Genomic DNA, 19,083 nt, shown 5'->3' on the forward strand with positions numbered 1-19,083 from the left:
AGGTTTATTTGAGTTTTTCTTTTGTTATTGCTGGTGGTGGTGGTGTTATTGTTCATGTTCTTATGCTGAGCCTGTGTGGAGAATTGGAATGTATCTGTGAATAATTCACTTGCTATTTAAGCACATTCAAACATCCCATCATAATATTCAAAGTCAATATGTCCATTTCTCTGTAGTTCATCCGCGAATATCCTGTTCCAAGTTGCCATCATCTCCCCCTGGAGCTACCACAAAATCCTTTAGGGATCCTTCTGTAACCTCTATCCATGCTCCGATCAAGGAAAAAGATTTTAAAACATCTAACCATGCTACCCTATCCACTCTCCCACTTAAAACTGTTTATTGGTTTCCCGTTGCTCTTAGGATGAAAGCAAACACGATTGCATGGCCTTGCATGGTCTGGCCCTGCCCTTCTCTCAACACTCATCTGCTTCTCCCCTTACTCATTATTTCAGAGCCTTTTTAGTCTTTTCCAGTTCTAGCAATGTGCTGAGTGTCACAGCAGATGCTAGTCCCTCTGCCTGGAATTCTACCCTTCTTGACCTCGTCCCACCAACATCACTAGTCATTCTTCTGGTCTCAGAATCTGTATTGCTTTCTCCATGATGCCGTTCCTATCTTTCGTGTAAACTGGGATCTTCTGTCTATGTCTAAGACCCTCTCCTCTTCCTTCACAGCACACAATGCCATTCCTAATATTCCACTTAACATGTTATGGTTGTCGAGTGTTTGTCTTTGTGTGAGCTCCATGAATGCAGGGAGCTACATATGTCTTGTTAACTGCTACATCCCCAGCATTTTGCACACGGTAAATGCTAATGAAAACATTTGTAGAAGGCGTGAATGCCATTTAAGATGTTCCCATAACGTTCATTAGAACTAGAAAGACTTCCTGATATCCCTCCCATTCACCGACATTATGTATAGTGGGTGCTGTGTTCACAGCTTGGCCACTGCATACTTCTCAGTTGTGCCTCTCACCCTCTATTGTAAGTTTCCTATTGACAGGCTTTGTGTTCCCTGTTAGACTGTCTCTTTCATGTCTCCCATCCTAGTGTCTAACATAGGTATTCAATAAATATGTACAGAAGGAAGATAAGAAGAAAGAGAGGAAAGATCAGACTTCAGTCCAGTGAGGACAGAATCGCTTGTTCATCTCTTCTGTGTAAGCCCATCCCTCTCCCTGGGCTCATTTTAGCAACACTGCAAGTCAAGAGAAGTTTCAACCTGAAAATGTCCCACCTAGCAAGGCCAGGGGTGCAAAATCAAGAAAGTGAACAGGACGTTCCTACTACCATTGGGGAAGACAATTACACAGAGTCCAAGAGGTCAAAGGGTGCCTGGCCTTTGTCTGCCCCTACGACTCTTCCTTAGCCCATGACTCTCGACCTGGAATGACAGCAAGTTCATGTCTAGTTAAGCAAATGCAGAGAAGACTTTTGTGTATGTAATGGAATGTTCAACTCCTCAATTATGCTGTGAGAGGCTGAGGGGGAAAAGTAGACATTTTTGCAAAATCTGTTTCTGGCAACCTTCCATAAGCTAAAACAGTTGAGCATACAGAATTTTCTGTTGTTTCTGCAAAGAGATAATTTGTTACATGGAAGCTCATTTGCTTATTTGAAGTAAATACTGCTTCAGACCTAGTAGAGATTAACACTCATGGATGAGATGGATTGAGAAGGAAGAGACATAATACTTCACTGTTATATTTACTGTGTTAAATATAAAGTGGGAATTGATGAAAAATGTTCTGGAGTTCCCCATGTGAGCCTAAGTGATGAACTGGGGCTTATTTGCCATCTGGCTTTTAAGCAGGGATTTTTTTTCATGTCAGAAAAATGGCACCTTCAGAAATATTGCGTTACAGACATCTGTTTATCAGAACTTTGCCTGAATGAATTATTCAGAATGTGCTTAAGGTTGTACTTTAACTGACATATGGAAATATAAAGTTGCATACTTGATGTTGGCATATATTTGTCTACATAAAATCAGGTGTCATACTTGAAACCCGGAGTGCTGGAACTTGGTAGGTGGTGCTTTTAGTACCTGGGATATTCATTGTTCTACCTCATGTGGTTCTTGATGTCTTCATTCTTTGGAAATCATTGTGTGGAATTACATGTGACTCATAGTTTCTGTATTGAAGCCCCGTTTTTGTTTCCACTGTGTTCCTTACAACTGAAATGGAAAGCTACTCTTAGTTGATATGGGTTTCATGGCAAAACTCTGTTAGTCATTTCAAGTTTGTCAAACAAGTGAATATCTGGAACTATCAAGAGAAAAGTCTTCCAGGCCATGCTCAGAAGACCCAAGAGGAAAAGGTGGTTTTGCCAGGTGCAGTGGCTCATGCTTGTAATCCTAGCACTTTGAGAGGCTGAGTGGGGAGAATCACTTGAGGGCAGGAGTTCAAGACCAGCCTGACTAACATGGTAATACCCTGTCACTACTAAAAATACAAAAATTGGCAAGGTATGGTGGCACACACCTGTAATCCCAGCTATTCAGGAGGCTCAGAAAGGAGAATTGCTTGAACCCAGGAGGCGGAGGCTGTAGTGAGTTGAGATTGTGCCACTGCACTCCAGTCAGGGTGACAAGTCAAGACTCCATGTAGAGAACAGGAAGAAGTGGTTTCCATATACATCAAGTTTTAAAGGAACCCTTCAACTCATCATGTCATCAGAACCAAATAAAGCTTTAACATTATCCATGATTGTACACTGTTTTCCATCTGTTCGTTTATTTATTTATAGATTGTTTCATCAGACATTGACTAAGCTCCTACTTTATGCCAAGTATTGAAGATGTAAATTCTACTCTTTACTTGTTCGGGGCTTACAAGGGAGCAGAGAAGATGGACATAAACAAAATAGTTACACATCAGTCACCATGATTGATGTGTAACTTCAAATGAGATGAATGCTCCTGTGAAATGAAACAAGGTTTTGTGAGCATCTGTTGGAGCAACCTGACCTAGGACTTCAAGGGAAACTTCTTGGAGGAGGCGACTCTGAAGCCATCATAAGTGACTTCACTTGTTGAAGAAGGGGAGGAGTCTTTCAGATGGCAGGACAGCCGTATACAAAGATCTGGGGGCTAGAGAGCTCATGCAGCATTGCACAAGCTATTTAGAGGCCAGTGTAGCTGCCGCCAGGGGAGCTCGTATGGCCAGGAGGGCTGACCGTTCCTAGAGAGGTCAGCAGCCCTTACAGCCTGGAGTAAGGAAGGTGGTGCTTATAAAGCAAGAATGATGGGAAACCATTGCACAGATTCTAACATAGAGGCCAGTTCTGTGCTCCAATTAAAATCGACGAAAGATCCCTGAAGTCTGCCATCATTGCTTATCTGTCTTTGAATTCTCTAGTGTCTAGTGTTCAGCAAGTGCTGGTAAAATAAATACATGATGTGGGGGAACCACTTCAATAGGTTGTGAGCTTGGAGTGAGTTCCAGAAAGGTGCCCCACAATCACTTATCCCAGAAACTGGTGGGGAGGTTTCAGTCAACCTGTATAAATGCTCCTGGGGACTGTCCTTTGGATAAGCAGGTGTTCTCTTTACCTAAAAAGAGATGCCTTTCAGAAAGTCTTTAAGGGCAGCAGAGCAAGCACTGGGGGGGACTAATAGGACCTCAAAAGAAAGAGGTGAGAGGCAGAGGGCTGAGGGCCTTTCGGAACTGCGGCTGCTTAGCTAGAGGAGGGAAGCAATTGCATCCCCAACAGGCGGGCTGTAAAGGGAATGCAGCTCATTACTTGGAAAGGGTGGTGAAGCTGGGAGCAAACAGCTTCTAGATCAAGCTGTGAGGGAGGATGTTTAGTAATTAAAGGAGGCTGGCACCATTTGGAGGTACAAATCTGCAAATCCAAGGTTCACATCCCAGGGAGTGACCACGTGGTCACAAAACACAGCCTACAAATGCCCTCACCTGAGGTCATACAGAGATAAGCTACCCCCATGGGGGCTGTGCGGGTACAGCAAGTTGGATGCTCTTATTCACCACCCCTATACCTAATAGTGCAGTTCATTCTCAGATCATTTTTAAAGGAGAAATGAAAGCTCTGTGTCTGCGTGTGTATGTAAACACCATCTTAACACATTGCATGCACTTTTGATGCACATGTGTGTTCTAGACTGTCACTCGCAGGGACTTCTGCTGTTGAACCTGTTCTCTGTGAGGCACGAGTGGTAGGCTTATGAAACCCACCCATCTTTAGGCCAGGTGCGCTGGCTCGTGCCTGTAATCCCAGAACCTTGGAAGGCCCAGGTGGAAGGATGACTTGAGGTCAGGAGTTTGAGACCAGTCTGGCCAACATGGTGAAACCTCCTGTCCACTGAAAGTACAAAAATGAGCTAGGTGTGGTGGTGGGTGCCTGTAATCCCAGCTACTCAGGAGGCCGAGGCAGGAGAATTGTTTGAACCCAGGAGGCAGATGTTGCAGTGAGCTGAGATCATGCCATTGCACTCCAGCCTGGGTGACAGAGTGAGACTCTGTCTCAAAAAAAAAAAAAAAAAGAAGAAGAAGAAGAAAGAAAAACTCATACATCTTGTACCTGAGGACTGTTTGGGGAAGCAGCTGCTTTTTCCCCTCAGTTTCTCCTTGGTGTTCTCTACTCACAGGGACCCTCGCCTTGCACCTGCTGGGAAGGCCAGTTCACCTGCCCGGGCTACTTGTGTTACACAAAGCTGGAGAAGAATGAAGTCAAAGTGGCTAATTTTGTTAGAGAAGAATTGTTTTGTTCTGCGGTGGGTGAAGTTTCTCTCTATTACACTTTTCTACAAATTCCCCTGTTCCCAATTCCCTCAGACAACAAAACTACAATTTGCTGGATAAACAAAAGCAGTGGGGATGAAGCCTCCCTGGCAGCCAGTCTGTCAGAGGTGCTGTGCTTGTTAGCATGGTAAAAGAGTTAGAGGAATTTTTCAAGTTGTACAAGATTGAATTACTTAATAAACTTGGTGTAACTTTCTTCCCTGGGAGTGAGTGTTGTTAAAAAATCTAAAAAGACTATTTTGCAGCATTAGCATTTTACAGTTGGTCAGGGTGTTCAAATCCTTTATTCTTTATCCATTTTTTTTTTCTCAATAACACTTGTTCCTTAGCCCTTTCTTCCTAGCTAACAGTCTCTGTAACTGTTTAAAAAAAAAAAAAGAATGGCTGGCCTCAGTAGGTCATGCCTGTAATCCTAGAACTTTGGGAGGCCGAGGCAGGTGGATCCCCTGAGGTTGGGAGTTCGAGACTCCCAGGCCAACAAGGCAAAACCCCACCTCTACTAAAAATACAAAAATTAACTGAGCATGGTGGCACACTCCTATAATCCCAGCTACTTGGGAGTCTGAGGCAGGAGAATGGCTTGAACCCGGGAGGCATAGGTTGCAGTGAGCCAAGTTGATGCCACTGCACTCTAGCCTAGGGGACAGAGTTAGACTCCATCTTAGAAAAAAAAAAAAAGTGTAGATGTTTGGTTACCCCTTCAAATCATCTAGCTAGTAGGTTGGACTTTGTGTTTATTCAAATTTTCCCCGTTGAGCAACATTGCCCCCACCATCACCCCCAAAAGGGAAAAAAAAGACGGTTAATCATCCCTGTTAGAAAGAATTTCTCTCAAATGCCTGAGGCAAGTTTGCATGCCATGGATGGAAATGGTATTTTCAAGTGACAGACTGAGCCGGTCCTGCCTAGGAAACCTGCTGCCTTGGCAAGGTGGTATTAGTGGCTGAGGGCTGTATGTTTATTCCCTGGCCCTCTGCTGATCCCTGGAAGCAAAGTGAGTGTCCACAGGCTTTCTCTGTAGTGACACTGACTTCCTTCTGCCCTTGTGTTTCCAAGGTGAGCTTTGTTAGGTGCCAGGCTGCAGGGTCCTTCTGCAGCATTCTGAAGAAATCCTCTGCCTTCCTCTGGTTGGGCAGAATGCCCAGTAGAATCAGGAACAGTGAGCTCATCTCCACCTGATACTTTGTCTTGGATGGAATGCTTTGCTTTATCATTAAAAAAAAATTATAATGCCTCACTTAGGGCTGCAAACAGTGTTGATGTATTCAATAGCGCATTGGAGAAAACATCAAAGCAGATTTGCAGAAGGTGCCCATCTTATGGGCAACCCCAAAAAGCAATTTATTACCCCCCCCCAAAATATACATTGTCATGTGGAGCGGAAGGATTAAATATTTATGTCTGTTGGCTGGGGTAATAAAATTGTATTCAATTGTGTCTCAGGCACTACCTAATGATTGTTGAAAACTCGGTAATAACACCGAAACTCATAAAAAATACAGGATAAACAATGCTGGAAGAAAATTATGGGAAAATAGTCTCTGGCCTGTGGAAATGCGACTTGATTTTGAAATAATTTGAAATAAGAGTGTATGCATTTAAAAAAAGTGAGTTTATATAACCGCAATCTAATCTCTAGAAACTTTTCTTTATGTTTTTGTTCTTTGTCAAGTTAAAAACAAGGGGTGCATCAGTAGTGTTGCCAGTAAATCCTGATAGGTTTGGATTTCCTTGAGGACAGGAACAGCCTTTTCTTCATCTCTGAACTCTTGGGACTTAAAAAGAGCCTAGTTCAGAGCAGACTGGGTGCTCCATAAATGTTTGCAGAACTATTTTTTTTTTTTTTTTTTTTGAGACAGAGTCTTGCTCTGTTGCTGAGGCTGGAGTACAGTGGTGAAATTTCAGCTCACTGCAACCTCTACCTCCTGGGTTCAAGCAATTCTCCTGCCTCAGCCTCCTGAGTAGCTGAGATTACAGGCACCTGCCACCCCACCTGGTTAATTTTTTGTATTTTTAGTAGAGACGGGGTTTCACCATGTTGGCCAGGCTGGTCTTGAACTCCTGACCTTAAGTGATCAGCCCACCTCAGCTTCCCAAAGTGCTAGGATTACAGGCATGAGCCACCGCACCCAGCTTGCAGAACTAAATTTAAAACATAATAATTGTTTATGATCTCCATGTCATCTCCGTATTCCAAGGATTCTCAACCAGAGTGATTTTTGTTCCCCAGTAGGCATTTCACAATATCTGTAGACATTTCTGTGTTCTACAACTTGGCAGGGGAGTATGTCCTCCTGGCATCCGTAGGGCAGGGGCCAGGGATGTTGTTAAATATCCTACAGTGCACAGGATGGCCCCCGAAGCAAAGCGTTTGTAGTGCTGACAGTGAGAGTCATCTTTACCGATGTGTCTCCTTCAGTATTCCCAGTGCCCAGAGCTTCACTCAGAGAAACAGTGCATCGAGCTGTCCTTGAGAGAATGGCGGTATCCATGTATTGGTTTTCTAGGGCTTCTTTAAGAAAGAACTAAAGACTTGGTGGTTTCAATAACAGGAATTGATCGTCTTGTGTTCTGAAGGCTAGAAGTCTGAGATCAAGATGCCAGCAGGGGTGGTTCCTTCTGAAAACTGGGAGAGAGAATCTGTCCTATGCCTCTCTCTTAGCTTCTGTTTTTTGTTTGTTTGTTTGTTTTTGTTTTTGATGGAGTTTCACTCTTGTTGCCCAGGCTGGAGTGCAGTGGCACGATCTTGGCTCACTGCAGCCTCTGCCTCCTGGGTTCAAGCAATTCTCCTGGCTCAGCCTCCTGAGTAGCTGGGATTACAGGCATGCACCACCATGCTTGGCTTATTTTTTTTTGCATTTTTTAGTAGAGATAGGGTTTCACCATTTTGGCCAGGCTGGTCTCAAACTCCTGACCTCAGGTGAACCACCTGCCGTGGCCTCCCAAAGTGCTGGGATTACAGGCATGAGCCCCCATGCCCGGCCAGCTTCTGTGGTTGGCTGGCAGTCATGGGTGCTCCTTGCTTGTAGATACATCACTTGAATCTCCACCTGCATATTTACATAGAGTTCTTCACGTGAGCATGGATGTCTCTGTGTCTCTATTTTCCCTTTTAGTGAGGACATGGTCATATTGGATTAGGGCCTATCCAAATCATCTTTACTTGCTCTTCTGCAAAGACCCCATTTCCAATAAGGTCACATTCACAGCTACTGGGGGTTAGGACATCCACATGTTTTGGAGGGAAACAATTCAGCTCCTAACAATCTACTTCTCTGCATCCCTGCATCCCTGCAGTTCAGATTATTACCCCTACTCAGCATTGTGTTGCCTGAGATCTGGCATCTCTTCTTCTCTCTTCCAGCCTTTTGGGTGTCCTCTCCTGTGGCTCCGGGCAGGCCTGCACCCCCAGCCTCTGACCATGGCTTGGGCCTGTCTTGTTCATCCAAGTTACTCTGCCTTTGCACTCTTCTAACCCCGATGTGTGTCTGTCTGCCTGCCTTCTCTTTCCTCCCAGGAACCTTTGACTTTTCCACTGATACCTCTGGCCTCTGGTGTCACCTCTTCTAGACTTTCTCCCCAGGATGCCCAATCCTCTAGGAAGGTATTTCCAGGTTATAGCTGACAACTCACTTAACAGGTTCACCTCCCAAACTACTTTTCAGAGTGTCAAGCATGTCTTATCCATGTGCCTGGCACAGTGCTGAACCCCCATGAGTTACGTGGAAATGGCTAATGAATCCTATCCTATTTCTTCCAGAATATGGCCCTCTAATTATCCATGCAGGGTCCAGGGTCAGAATGCCTTGTCCTCAATCCTTGTTCACCTCATTGACTCACTGTGCAATCTGGGACCAAGTGCTTACTGTCTCTCTGCCCAGTTACCTCATTGATAAATGGAGGTGAGGTTGTGCCAGCCTCACAAGGCTATTGTGGGGACTAAATTAGTTTATATAATAATTTTGAACAATGCTAGGCACATCTTAAGCATTCATGATTGCAGCTGCTAGGATAATTTGGCATAATCTATGCTTATCCCCAACACGCTCTCTCTGGGGGCTCCGTTCTTCTGCTTCTGAACATGCTTAGACTTCCATTTCTGTAGGAGGTTCTTATTGTTGCTGTAACAAATGATCACCAATTTAGGGGTAATTTAAAACAACACAAACGTATTTTCTTGCAGTTCTGGAGGTCAGAAGTCCAAAATGGGTCTTGCTGGAGTAAAATCAAAGGTCAGCAGTGTTGCATTTCTTCTGGAGGTTTTATGGGAGCATGTAGTTTCCTCCCTTTGCCGGTTTCTAGAGGCCACCCACATTACATGGCTCATGGCCCTTTTCATCTTCAAAGCCAGCAGTGTGGCCTTCAGACTCCAGCCCTGGCTTCCAGCATCACATACCTCCTTCTCTGGTCTTCCTCTTGTAAGGAACTTTGTGATTACTTTGGGTCCACCTGGATAATCCTGGGAACTCTTCCATTTCAAGATCCTTAATTACATCTGCCAAGGTTCTTTTGCCAGGCAAGGTGACGTATTCATACCTTTCAGAGATTACGATGCAGGCATCTTTGGCATGAGACAAGATTCTGTCTATCACATTCTCTAAAGGCGTTCCACCTGTGTGATGGCTTTATCTCCAGCAAACATGCATTCATATTCAGGCTCGGCTACCTAGAAGCAAGGGACATGTAATCTCCCCAAGCCTGTTCTCTCTTTTACAAAATCGGACAAAGAAATTATCAAGTGAGGGTAGAGAAGTCGGAATCCTATGTGCCTAACACGTGGTACATGCATGCTAACTTTTGGCCGTCACAATGACTGTTGTTGGTTTCACTATTTTTGGTGTTATTTTCTCCCAAGTGTGGTTCTTCCCTTATTACCTGCAGCCATCGGTCTTCTGTTGATCTAAAGCAAGGTGTGCAGTTGGGGCTGTCTGCTTGGACCACCCTCATGTGACTGAATTTGCCTGCATATCGGTTCCTTTGCTAATTCTGTTTGGGCAGGATTTGCTTTTTGTTTGCTTAGCAAACTTCATGAGCTGTTTCTGATTTCCAGTGGTGCTCCACAGGCAGATCTCTCTTGAAAGGTGTTGTTTGTTTGGTTTGTTTACCTCCTGTTCATTACTCTTACCTCTACAGGCTACAAGTCTCCTAGGAAGGGATGTTGTGCCTGTACGTCCCACCCTGGACCGCGGAAAACCTTGGGAGCGTGCAAAGAGATTGGGCGTTCTAGCGGGGCTTTGATGGAACTCTAGTAAGTAGAAAAAGCAGACTCAAGCAGAAAATGGGAAAAGAGAAATCCTAAGAGGAGTCTTATGAGATGATTACTTCACATTTGCAGTTCAGGCATTTTCTCCATACTTCCAGAATCATGTAGGGAGTTGGGCACAGAGAATCTTTTTAGGGGCAAAGAAAGTGAGTGTCTTTTCCACTCCCCGTCCCCACACCCATCTTCCTATTCCCCTTCCACACACACAAAGAGGAGAGCTTTAACTTTATCTCAGGAGTTCTGTCCCCAGGTTCAATGTTGGAGTAAAATAAAGGACTTGGCTCTGTGCCTGACCGGGTGATTCCCCACTTGTGTTAATCCCTCAAACAACCCACATGCTTTTTCTTGTAGTTCTGGAGGTCAGAAGTCCAAAACGGCCCCTACTGGGGTAAAATCAAAGCCTCAGCAGGGCTGCATTTCTTCTGGAGGTTTTATGGGAGAAGGCAGTTTCCCATCTTTGTCGGTTTCTGGAGGCCACCTGGATTACAAGGCTCATGGCCCTTCTCAGCTTCAAAGCCAGCAGTGTGACTCTAAAGCAACATCATTTCCTAAAGTAGCGGAGAGGAGGCCTGGGAAGATTACACAGCAAAACCATCAGATCCTACATCTCAGAATGAGAAGGTTGTTTCCTTTTCAGTTGACTTTGGTATATCTAAGCTTATATCCAGAAGAATGCCTCCATTTCATGCTAGTCTTTATACCTTTGCATTCCTTGCTAATCTCTGTTAGTAAAGAGGAAGGAGGGTCAGGCGCAGTGGCTCACACCTGTAATCCAAGCACTTTGGGAGGCCGAGACAGGCGGATCACTTGAGGTCAGGAGTTTGAGATATGCCTGGTCAACGTGGTGAAACCCCGTCTCTACCAAAAATACAAAAATTAGCTGAGCGTGGTGGCAGGCACCTGCAATCCCAGCTACTCGGAGGCTGAGGCAGGGCAATCGCTGCAACCTGGGAGTCTTGCAGTGAGCCGATAATCGCACCATTGCACTCCAACCTGGGCAACAAGAGTAAAATTGTGTCTCAAAAAAAAAAAAGAAAGAAAAGCAAACTGAAGACTTGAACCTTGGGTAGTGCGTTAGTTTCCCAGGACTGCTATAACAAAGTTCCACAAACTAGGGGGCTTAGGCAACAGAAATGTTTTGCCTCACACTTGTGGAGGCCAGAAGTCCAAGATCAGGGTGTCAGGAGGGTTGGTTTCTTCTAAGGGCTGGGAGGAGGAATCTGTTCCATGCCCCTCCCTGTGGTTGCTGGCAACGCATGGTGCTTCTTGGGTTTTAACTCTGTCAGTGTGATCTCTGCCTTCACCTGCGTGTGTTCTCCCTGTAAGCATGTCTGTCTCCGTGTCCAAATTTCCCCTTTTTATGATGACATCAGTCATATTGAACTATGACCCATAATGACTTAATTTTGTTACGTCTGTAAAGACCCTGCTTCCATATCACGTCTCACAAATGCTAAGGGGTTGGGCTTCAACATCTTTTGGTGGGAACAAAGTTCAATCCATAGCAGACAGGCAATTCTTTTTACCTGCTATTTAATAACACTTTTATTTGTATTGTGTTTATTTTACCATGCATACCTACAGCAGATAATTTTGTTTCCACTTACAGAAGAGATCTATTTTTTCTTCTTTTTCAGTAAATGAATTTACTTTTTAAAAATCTCAGTAAAGTGATTTTAAGAGAAGTCATTAACTATATCATAGTACAGGTGGTCTTCACATGTGGCCAAATATAGAAGATACAGTGTAAGATTTGGGCAATACTTGGTTCACCAATCCTTTGAGGCTTGGGAGTAGAAATAACAAGAATAAAGATGTTAAGTAGAGTAAGATGCATTCTTCAAAGATTCCTTTTTGTGGACCATTTCTTTGAGAGAGAAGTTTTCTTCCTGTGAATAAATGTGCTGTTGCTTTTTTTAGCTCTGTCATTTATCCTTAGTAGTATTTCAGAACTTTACGTTTGAGTTCCATTTTCATGCCATGCAGAATGAGGTAAATAATCTGAAACTTAAATTCCCACGTGGAGTAATTTCTCTAATGTGGAGTTTCTCAAACTTGAGGGTGCATCAGAAGCCCCTGCTGGCATTGTTAAAATGCAGGTTGCTGCTCTCAGCCCCAGATTTTCTGACTGAATAGCTCTGGGGTGGAGCTCTGTAATTTACACTTCTAGCAAGTTCCCAGGTGATGTGGATCTCGGAGTGGGGAGGGTACATTTTGCGAACCACGTGGCTACTGAAATGAAGTGTCTGTTCTCTGTGAGTAAAGATTTTTCAGGATCCTTTCCAGCCCTGCGGCTCAGATAGATCAGATTGAAGCATTCTGGGTGGGCTAAGATAACTAAACTAAAGACCTTCTGATATTTAGGTTTAAATTCTTTTCTCTTTGTTTCTTTTACTTTTTGTTTCTTGCTTTCTTGCTTTCTTTTTGTGTGTGTGTGTGTTATTACTATTTTTTTTGCAAGGTCTCCCTGTGTCATCCAGGCTGGAGTACAGTGGCATGATCATAGCTCACTGTAGCGCCCCAACCTCCTCGGCTCAAGCAAGCCTCCTACCTCAGCCTCCTAAGTAGCTGGGACTATAGGCACATGCCACCACACGTGCCCGCCTAATTTTTTTTTTTTTTTTAAGGCAGAATTTGTCCCACTGTGTTGCCCAGGCTAGACTCAAACTCCTGAGCTCAAGCGATCCTCCTGCCTTGGCCTCCCAAAGTGCTGGGATTACAGGCATGAGCCACCAAGCCCGGCCTAGAGCTCCGTGTTTCTGGTCCTCAGGGGATCTTGGGCAGTATCTCACCTCATCTGGCTGTTACCCAACACTGTGCTTTATATTCTACTTCCTGTTTCTGCAGGGTGAGGATGGGCTTCTAATGGGTGGAAAAGAACCTGGAAAGGGCCCCAGGCAGGAAAACCATTATGGAAGCAACGTCTGTCCACCCACCAGGCCGCTGGGAGGCTGAAGAAGACCCGTTTTTTTTGTTTTGTTTTGTTTTTTGTTTTTTTGTTTTTCCTGTGGGTTACTTGAAAAACATTTTTTAAATGCAAAAACAGGGTATCTGAAATTATTATCTGTCCACCTGTTTAACTGTTATAAAGTAGCACTTTTAATTCATTTCCATAATTATAGCCTGTGTCATGCTGTGCAAAAGATTCAACTGGGGATAAGGAGAATGGTCCCATTTTAACCCCCCTATGAACGTGTAGCCCAGGCCAAGAGCAGCTGCTGTCTCTTCCTGCAAGCCACGGTGTTGTTTGAGAACATCTTTCCTCTCATATCCCCCACCAGACCCTGAGCATGTTGCCATCGGCCTTCCTTACACCCCGGCAACCCTTGGCCCCATCATCTGCAGTGCCCGATGCCCAGCACTGAGCCCAGTGCCTGGTGTTCAGGGTATCTTTTGAAGGAGAAGTTACAAGTCGGTAGCATCCCCAAGCCTGTCCCAGAGCAACTCAAGCCCTGAGGCCACCAGATTCTTTGGGCAGCAAGTTGGTCTCCTAGAAGCCCTTGGTAGACCTGGCTCCATGCCTAGCTGAGCCAGGCTCTGTCCTCCCCTGCGTACCCTTCTAGCCAAGCATCTGGGCAGCCAGCGGTTAAGTCCACTGTGGGAAGCTATTGAGTCTGAAACACACAGTGACAGCAGGCATGCAAAACTACTTCCCAGCCCTGCATGTGGCATAATTGTATTTTCAGGGAGGGCCAATCTATTAGCAAGGTGCCAGTCTCAACTGTGTAACTTTTATAAAGGAAACACTAAAGGCCTCTTGGGGTGAAGGATATTATAATTATGGATGATTTATACTCCCCAGCTCATGTATGCATTGCACTTGATGAGAATGTTCTACTTGACGTAGCCAGAAACAGTAAGCAAAAAATAGTGTTGCATTCTGGGTTAGAAACCCATCTTTTGTTTTATGTCTAATCTATCCAGTGCTAAAACATTTGGAATGATACCTCTGCATGCTGCTGTGAAGGAAATACGAACATAATGAGTGCATTTCTGATTTCAGACCAGATCATCATTTCCTTCTAAAATACCTCACTGAGTTTAGCATACTTATTCCTTGGTGGAATGTTTGCTGTGTATTGCGGTACAAAAGCAAAAGAAAATAATCATTATAATTTCCGGGCTAGGAGGGACCTTAGTGATCTATCTAGTCCAGGGTGTCCGGGCTTAAATTACAGGGTCGGCTGATACGTATTCTACTTTTTATGATTGAGAATCTACAAGTTAAAAGAGGAAGAGAGAAGAGAAAAGACAGTAATAAAGGAGGTGCTTTTGCATTAATAAGAACACAGACCTAGGTGTCTCACCTCCACCTCCTACCTGAGCCACCTTTGATAAGTGAGAATCTCTCTGGACATCAGTTTTCAGCTCCAGAAGAAAACAAAAAGAAAAAAAAAAAAACCCAAAACAGGGATCAAGGCCAGGAGCAGTGGCTCACGCCTGTAATCGCAGCACTTTGGGAGGCTGAGGCAGGAGGATTGCTTGAGGCCACGAGTTCAAGATCAGCCTGGCCAACATAGCAAGATCCCATCTGTACAAATAAGCTAAAAATTAACCTGGCATGGTGGTGTGCACCTGTAGTCCCAGCTACTTTGAAGGCTGAAGCAAGGAGGCAGAAGCAACAAGATCGCTGAAGCCCAGGAGTTCAAGGCTGCACTGAGCCAAGATCGCAACATTGTATTCCAAGCTGGGCAACAGAGCAAGACCCTCTCAAAAACAAAACACGGATGGATAGGATTGAGACAGCCCTCACTCACATAACTTTTAGAGCAGAAAATCGGATAGTGCGTGCATACTATTATTATTACAGCACTATTGCCAGGCAGCAAGCAGGCCCAGGGTGGTGTAAGTCGCCTTTGCTCATCCATAGATGAAGGATGCAGAACATTCCTCAGTTGACTAATGTGTGAACTGCACACTGAGAACTGGCCTGCGGTCCTCCAGCTAATTAGTGGCGGAGCCGTGCTCTCCAGACTCGGGGTCAAGGCACTGGGGCTGAGCTGCAGCTTTCATCAGGCTCCCGCAGACCCACTTCCTTGTTCTCCTAGCAGCTGGATGAAGCCTGTGGTCCTCAGCATTTCTACTAATTCCCTCAAAGAAGGGCCTGGGATTGTTTCCATTCTCTGTGTTGCGGACTAGGGAGCTAACTGCGGTTCCTTTCTGCAGGGAGGAAGCTTGCTCTACAGATTAGAAAGGAAACACGCAGCTTCCCAAGCATGTCACTTCTGAACTGTTTAATAAATCCACGTAGCCTGTTTTCTTATTTCCTTGATAACTTTTAAAAAATTATTCCTTAAACAAATGACTTCCTACTACAGCCTAAATCTAAAATCTCGACAATAACTATTTTTTCTAAGTCCTCACCCCCACACCCCCTTTTTTCTTTTTTTGACACAGTGTCTTGCTCTGTCACCCAGGCTGGAGTGCAGTGCCATGATCTCAGGTCACTGCAACCTCTGCCTCTCGGGTTCAAGTGATCCTCCCGCCTCAGCCTTCCGAGTAGCTGTGAGTACAGGTGCGCACCACCATGCCTGACTAAATTTTTGTACTTTTTGTAGAGATGGGGTTTTGCCATGTTGCCCATGCTGCCCTCAAACACCTGGACTCAAGTGATCTGCCTGCCCTGGCCTCGCAAAGTGCTGTAATTAGAGGTGTGAGCCGCTATGCCCAGCCTTCATTCCTTTTTATAGTTGAGTAATTCTCATGAACTGGACATGTTCTGTGAAAGGGCCGTATATGCAAAGTGGTCCCCAAATGCTGAAGTTGCTGAGAAACCAAAGTACAAGGCAGAAAAATCCAATTTGACATTAAAAGCTGTTTTACTGGGAAAACTTAAAGACAGCTGTCTTGAGTGGCAGGAAGACAGAGCTCCACACTGCTACTCCCCAGACCCAGGCTTATATACCTTAGGGAAAGGGCATAAGCGCTGTGTACAAGACAACTAAAGGCAACCCTCCAGGACAGGCAAGAACGATCAAAGTTGACATGTTGTTATACTAAGGACTGGAAATAAAGTAGGAATCAGGAGGCATTCACGGAGCTGGGACTGATCAGAAGTCAATATGGCAGATTAGCATCCAAGATGGAGTCACTCTTGTTTCCACAGGATACCATATTTTGTTCATCTGTTGATGGACAGTTGGGTTGTTTTGACATTTTTGCTATTATGGCTAATGCTTCTTTGGACCTCTGTGCTTGGGGTGTGGATGTAGGTTTTCATTTCTCTTTAATATATCCCTAGGTGTGGAATTGCTGGGTAATGTGGTCTAATACACCTTTGGTTAATGAAATAAATAGCATTTTAGTTGTTTTTTTTTTTAATTGTCATTCTACTACCATCTCCAGGACCATTAGTGGCACACATACCACAATTTAAGAAATACCATAAACCATCGTGACCTACACACTAGTAAGGCCTTCCATCTTGCAACGCTATTGGCCGTTCTGGCTTGTGTTTTTCTGGATGGTCATCACGACCTTCCCTAGTTGTCCTTTTACCTGTCATTGGCCACAGTTAAGCCCATTCCTACTTAAAAACTCTTCCATAAGCTTGGTTTACTTCCAGCTTTTTTCTACCACCCACTTAAATTTTTCCGATCTTTGAAGGCTGAGTTCAAACTTTGAAGTTTGAGTTTGTCCCTTGATCTTGTTTTTTTAAATTTGTTTGTTTTTGTTTTTTTGTGTGTATAAGACGGAGTCTCTCTCTGTTGCCCAGGCTAGAGTGCAGTGACACAATCTCGGCTCACTGCAACCTCTACCTTCCAGGTTCAAGCAATTTTCCTGCCTCAGCCTCCCAAGTAGCTAGGATTATACATGCATGCCATCACACCGGGCTAATTTTTGTATTTTTAGTAGAGATGGGTTTCACCATGTTGTTGGACAGGCTAGTCTTGAACTCATGATCTGAGGTTATCCACCTGCCTTGGCCTCCCAGAGTGCTGGGGTTACAGGTGTGAGCCACTGTACCCAGCCTGCAAATGATTTTGTCCACAGAGTGGACTGAGTTTCTGTTCTTAATTTGTATTTAAAATAGAAAATCTCAGTGGCCACCTTGGTGCCCGCTCTCACTGCAAAGAGTCTGTCCCAGCTATTGTTAGGGAGTCATTTGTAACCAAACACTGAACAGAGGATGTCACAGTTAGTGACTAACCCCATCTGGTGAAATCAGTATATGGGATTGCACATGAAATGAAGAGTTTCTGAACTTGAGTGTAGCTCTATATCTTATAAAGAAATCTACAAGTGCTTTTGTCCTTGATGTGTTTCATTTGGGGAATACATCCATTTCTGTCTCCGCCTTCTTTAAACCTGAAAGGAAGACAGTTGGTAGAAACACTCTGTCCAAAGGAAGATCAATGCTAACAATGTTCATTTTTCTAAGTGTCTCCTTCTTCTGAAATAAAAGTTAGGAAGCTCTGACACCGGCTCCCTTCCTGCCTTCTACACCCAAGTGGGAGTTAAGATGTTCCAGATACCATTTGCTGTTTTGAAGGAGGGTCTGTGTGCTGTGTGATGAGTAGACTCTTCCCCTTTGCTTCGATGGGAACCTCGGCATTCCAAGTGGACATATTTCATATCCTCAGGGCTTGTTCTCCTCCTCTGTGGATCTCAGTAGCAGACCTTCAGCTGCCTCTTACAGAAGAGGGCCCTGGGGGAGACATCATCCTTTGTCAGAAATCCTGGAAAAATACCAAGAAACTGACAGAAGTCGAAAGAGGGACAATGGAGTCCTGGGTATTATCCCTTTAGGGTGTTCTTACTCAACCTAAGTCTCAGGGTAGCCTACAGGAGAGCCACTTACGAATTTGTTAAAAATGTACGTTTGTGGCCAGGTACAGTGGCTCACGCCTGTAATCCCAGCACTTTGTGAGGTAGAGGTGGGTGGATAGCTTGAGGTCAGGAGTTCGAGACCAGCTTGGACAACATGGTGAAACCCCTGTCTCTACTAAAAATGCAGAAATTAGCTGGGCATGCTAGCCTGTAGTCCCAGCTACTAGAGAAGCTGAGGCAGGAGGATCACTTGAACCTTGGAGGTGGAGGTTGCAGTGAGCTGAGACTGTACCATTGCAATCCAGCCTGGGTGACAGAGCAAGACTCCATCTCAAAAAAAAAAAAAAAAAAAAAAAAGGAAAAACACATTTGGGGACTGCACCCCAGGCCTACCGAATCAGGCCACTGGGCTTGGTGCCATTGTTTCTGAATTTTTAACAAGCTACCCGGGTGATTCTGGGGCCCACTAATATTTTTGAACTGTAAGTATAGGAGGACTTCATACATGCCGAGTAAAACCATCTTAAATCCAATCAAATTAATTGTTAATTAAATTAATGTCTGCCTGGGCCCTAATTCATAACTTTCATGTTGCAATTCCCTCCTGATATCCAGAGGCATCATTTAAAGAATAAGTAACCAGGGACATAAAAATGAATTATTTATCTTACCCAAATCTCATACCCTTCTCAGTGAAAATGTGGTTGCTTGTCACTGAGCGTCCTACCCAATGGGCATATCTCTGGTTGTTTCAGAGAAAGAAATCATTCTCTGCCTTCCGAATGCAGACAACATGAAGCGGCAGTCTCACGTTGATATTATGCTTAATTAATCTTGGGCATAGGAGTATGCAGGAGCATTCAGCAGAAGCGCACTCGTCAATAAACAAGTGTTTTCAGTGCAGCACATGCAGGCTTGGCCCTCACCTGATGTAACAGATGGAGAAGAAAGTGGTGGTGGGGGGGGGGGGAAAGTGGCTGTGATCTAGTTACACAGGGTCCTATTTCAAACACCATTTCTCCATTTAATAACAACAGCTAATGATTTTTTTTGTTTGTTTTTGAGGCAGAGTCTTGCTCAATCATCCAGGCTGGAGTGCACAGCTAGGATCTCAGCTCACTGCAACCTCCGTTCTTGGGTTTAAGCCATTCTCCTGTCTCAGCCTACTGAGTAGCTTGGATTACAGGCACCTGTCATCGTGCCTGGCTAGTTTTTTGTATTGTTTTTTTGGAGATGGGGTTTCACCATGTTGGCCAGGCTGGTCTTGAACTCCTGACCT

The 19,083-nt window shown here is 44.5% G+C and overlaps 1 protein-coding gene across 23 annotated transcripts in view; it reads left to right on the forward strand.

Moving 5' to 3' along the window:
- The window catches only part of RBFOX1 (RNA binding fox-1 homolog 1), a 2,477,231-nt gene that overhangs the window by 1,662,430 nt on the left and 795,718 nt on the right, over nt 1-19,083 (forward strand). The window contains exon 7 of one of the 23 annotated variants that reach the window (XM_054668819.2): nt 4,618-4,743. The exons of the other annotated variants lie outside the window; for them this stretch is intronic. Coding sequence (XP_054524794.1) covers nt 4,618-4,743 — 126 coding nt within the window. The remainder of the gene's footprint in view (nt 1-4,617; nt 4,744-19,083) is intronic. 23 annotated transcript variants of the gene reach the window in all.

This window comes from Pan troglodytes, chromosome 18 (assembly GCF_028858775.2).
Source record: "Pan troglodytes isolate AG18354 chromosome 18, NHGRI_mPanTro3-v2.0_pri, whole genome shotgun sequence".
In the NCBI taxonomy this organism is placed as follows: Eukaryota; Metazoa; Chordata; class Mammalia; order Primates; family Hominidae; genus Pan; species Pan troglodytes.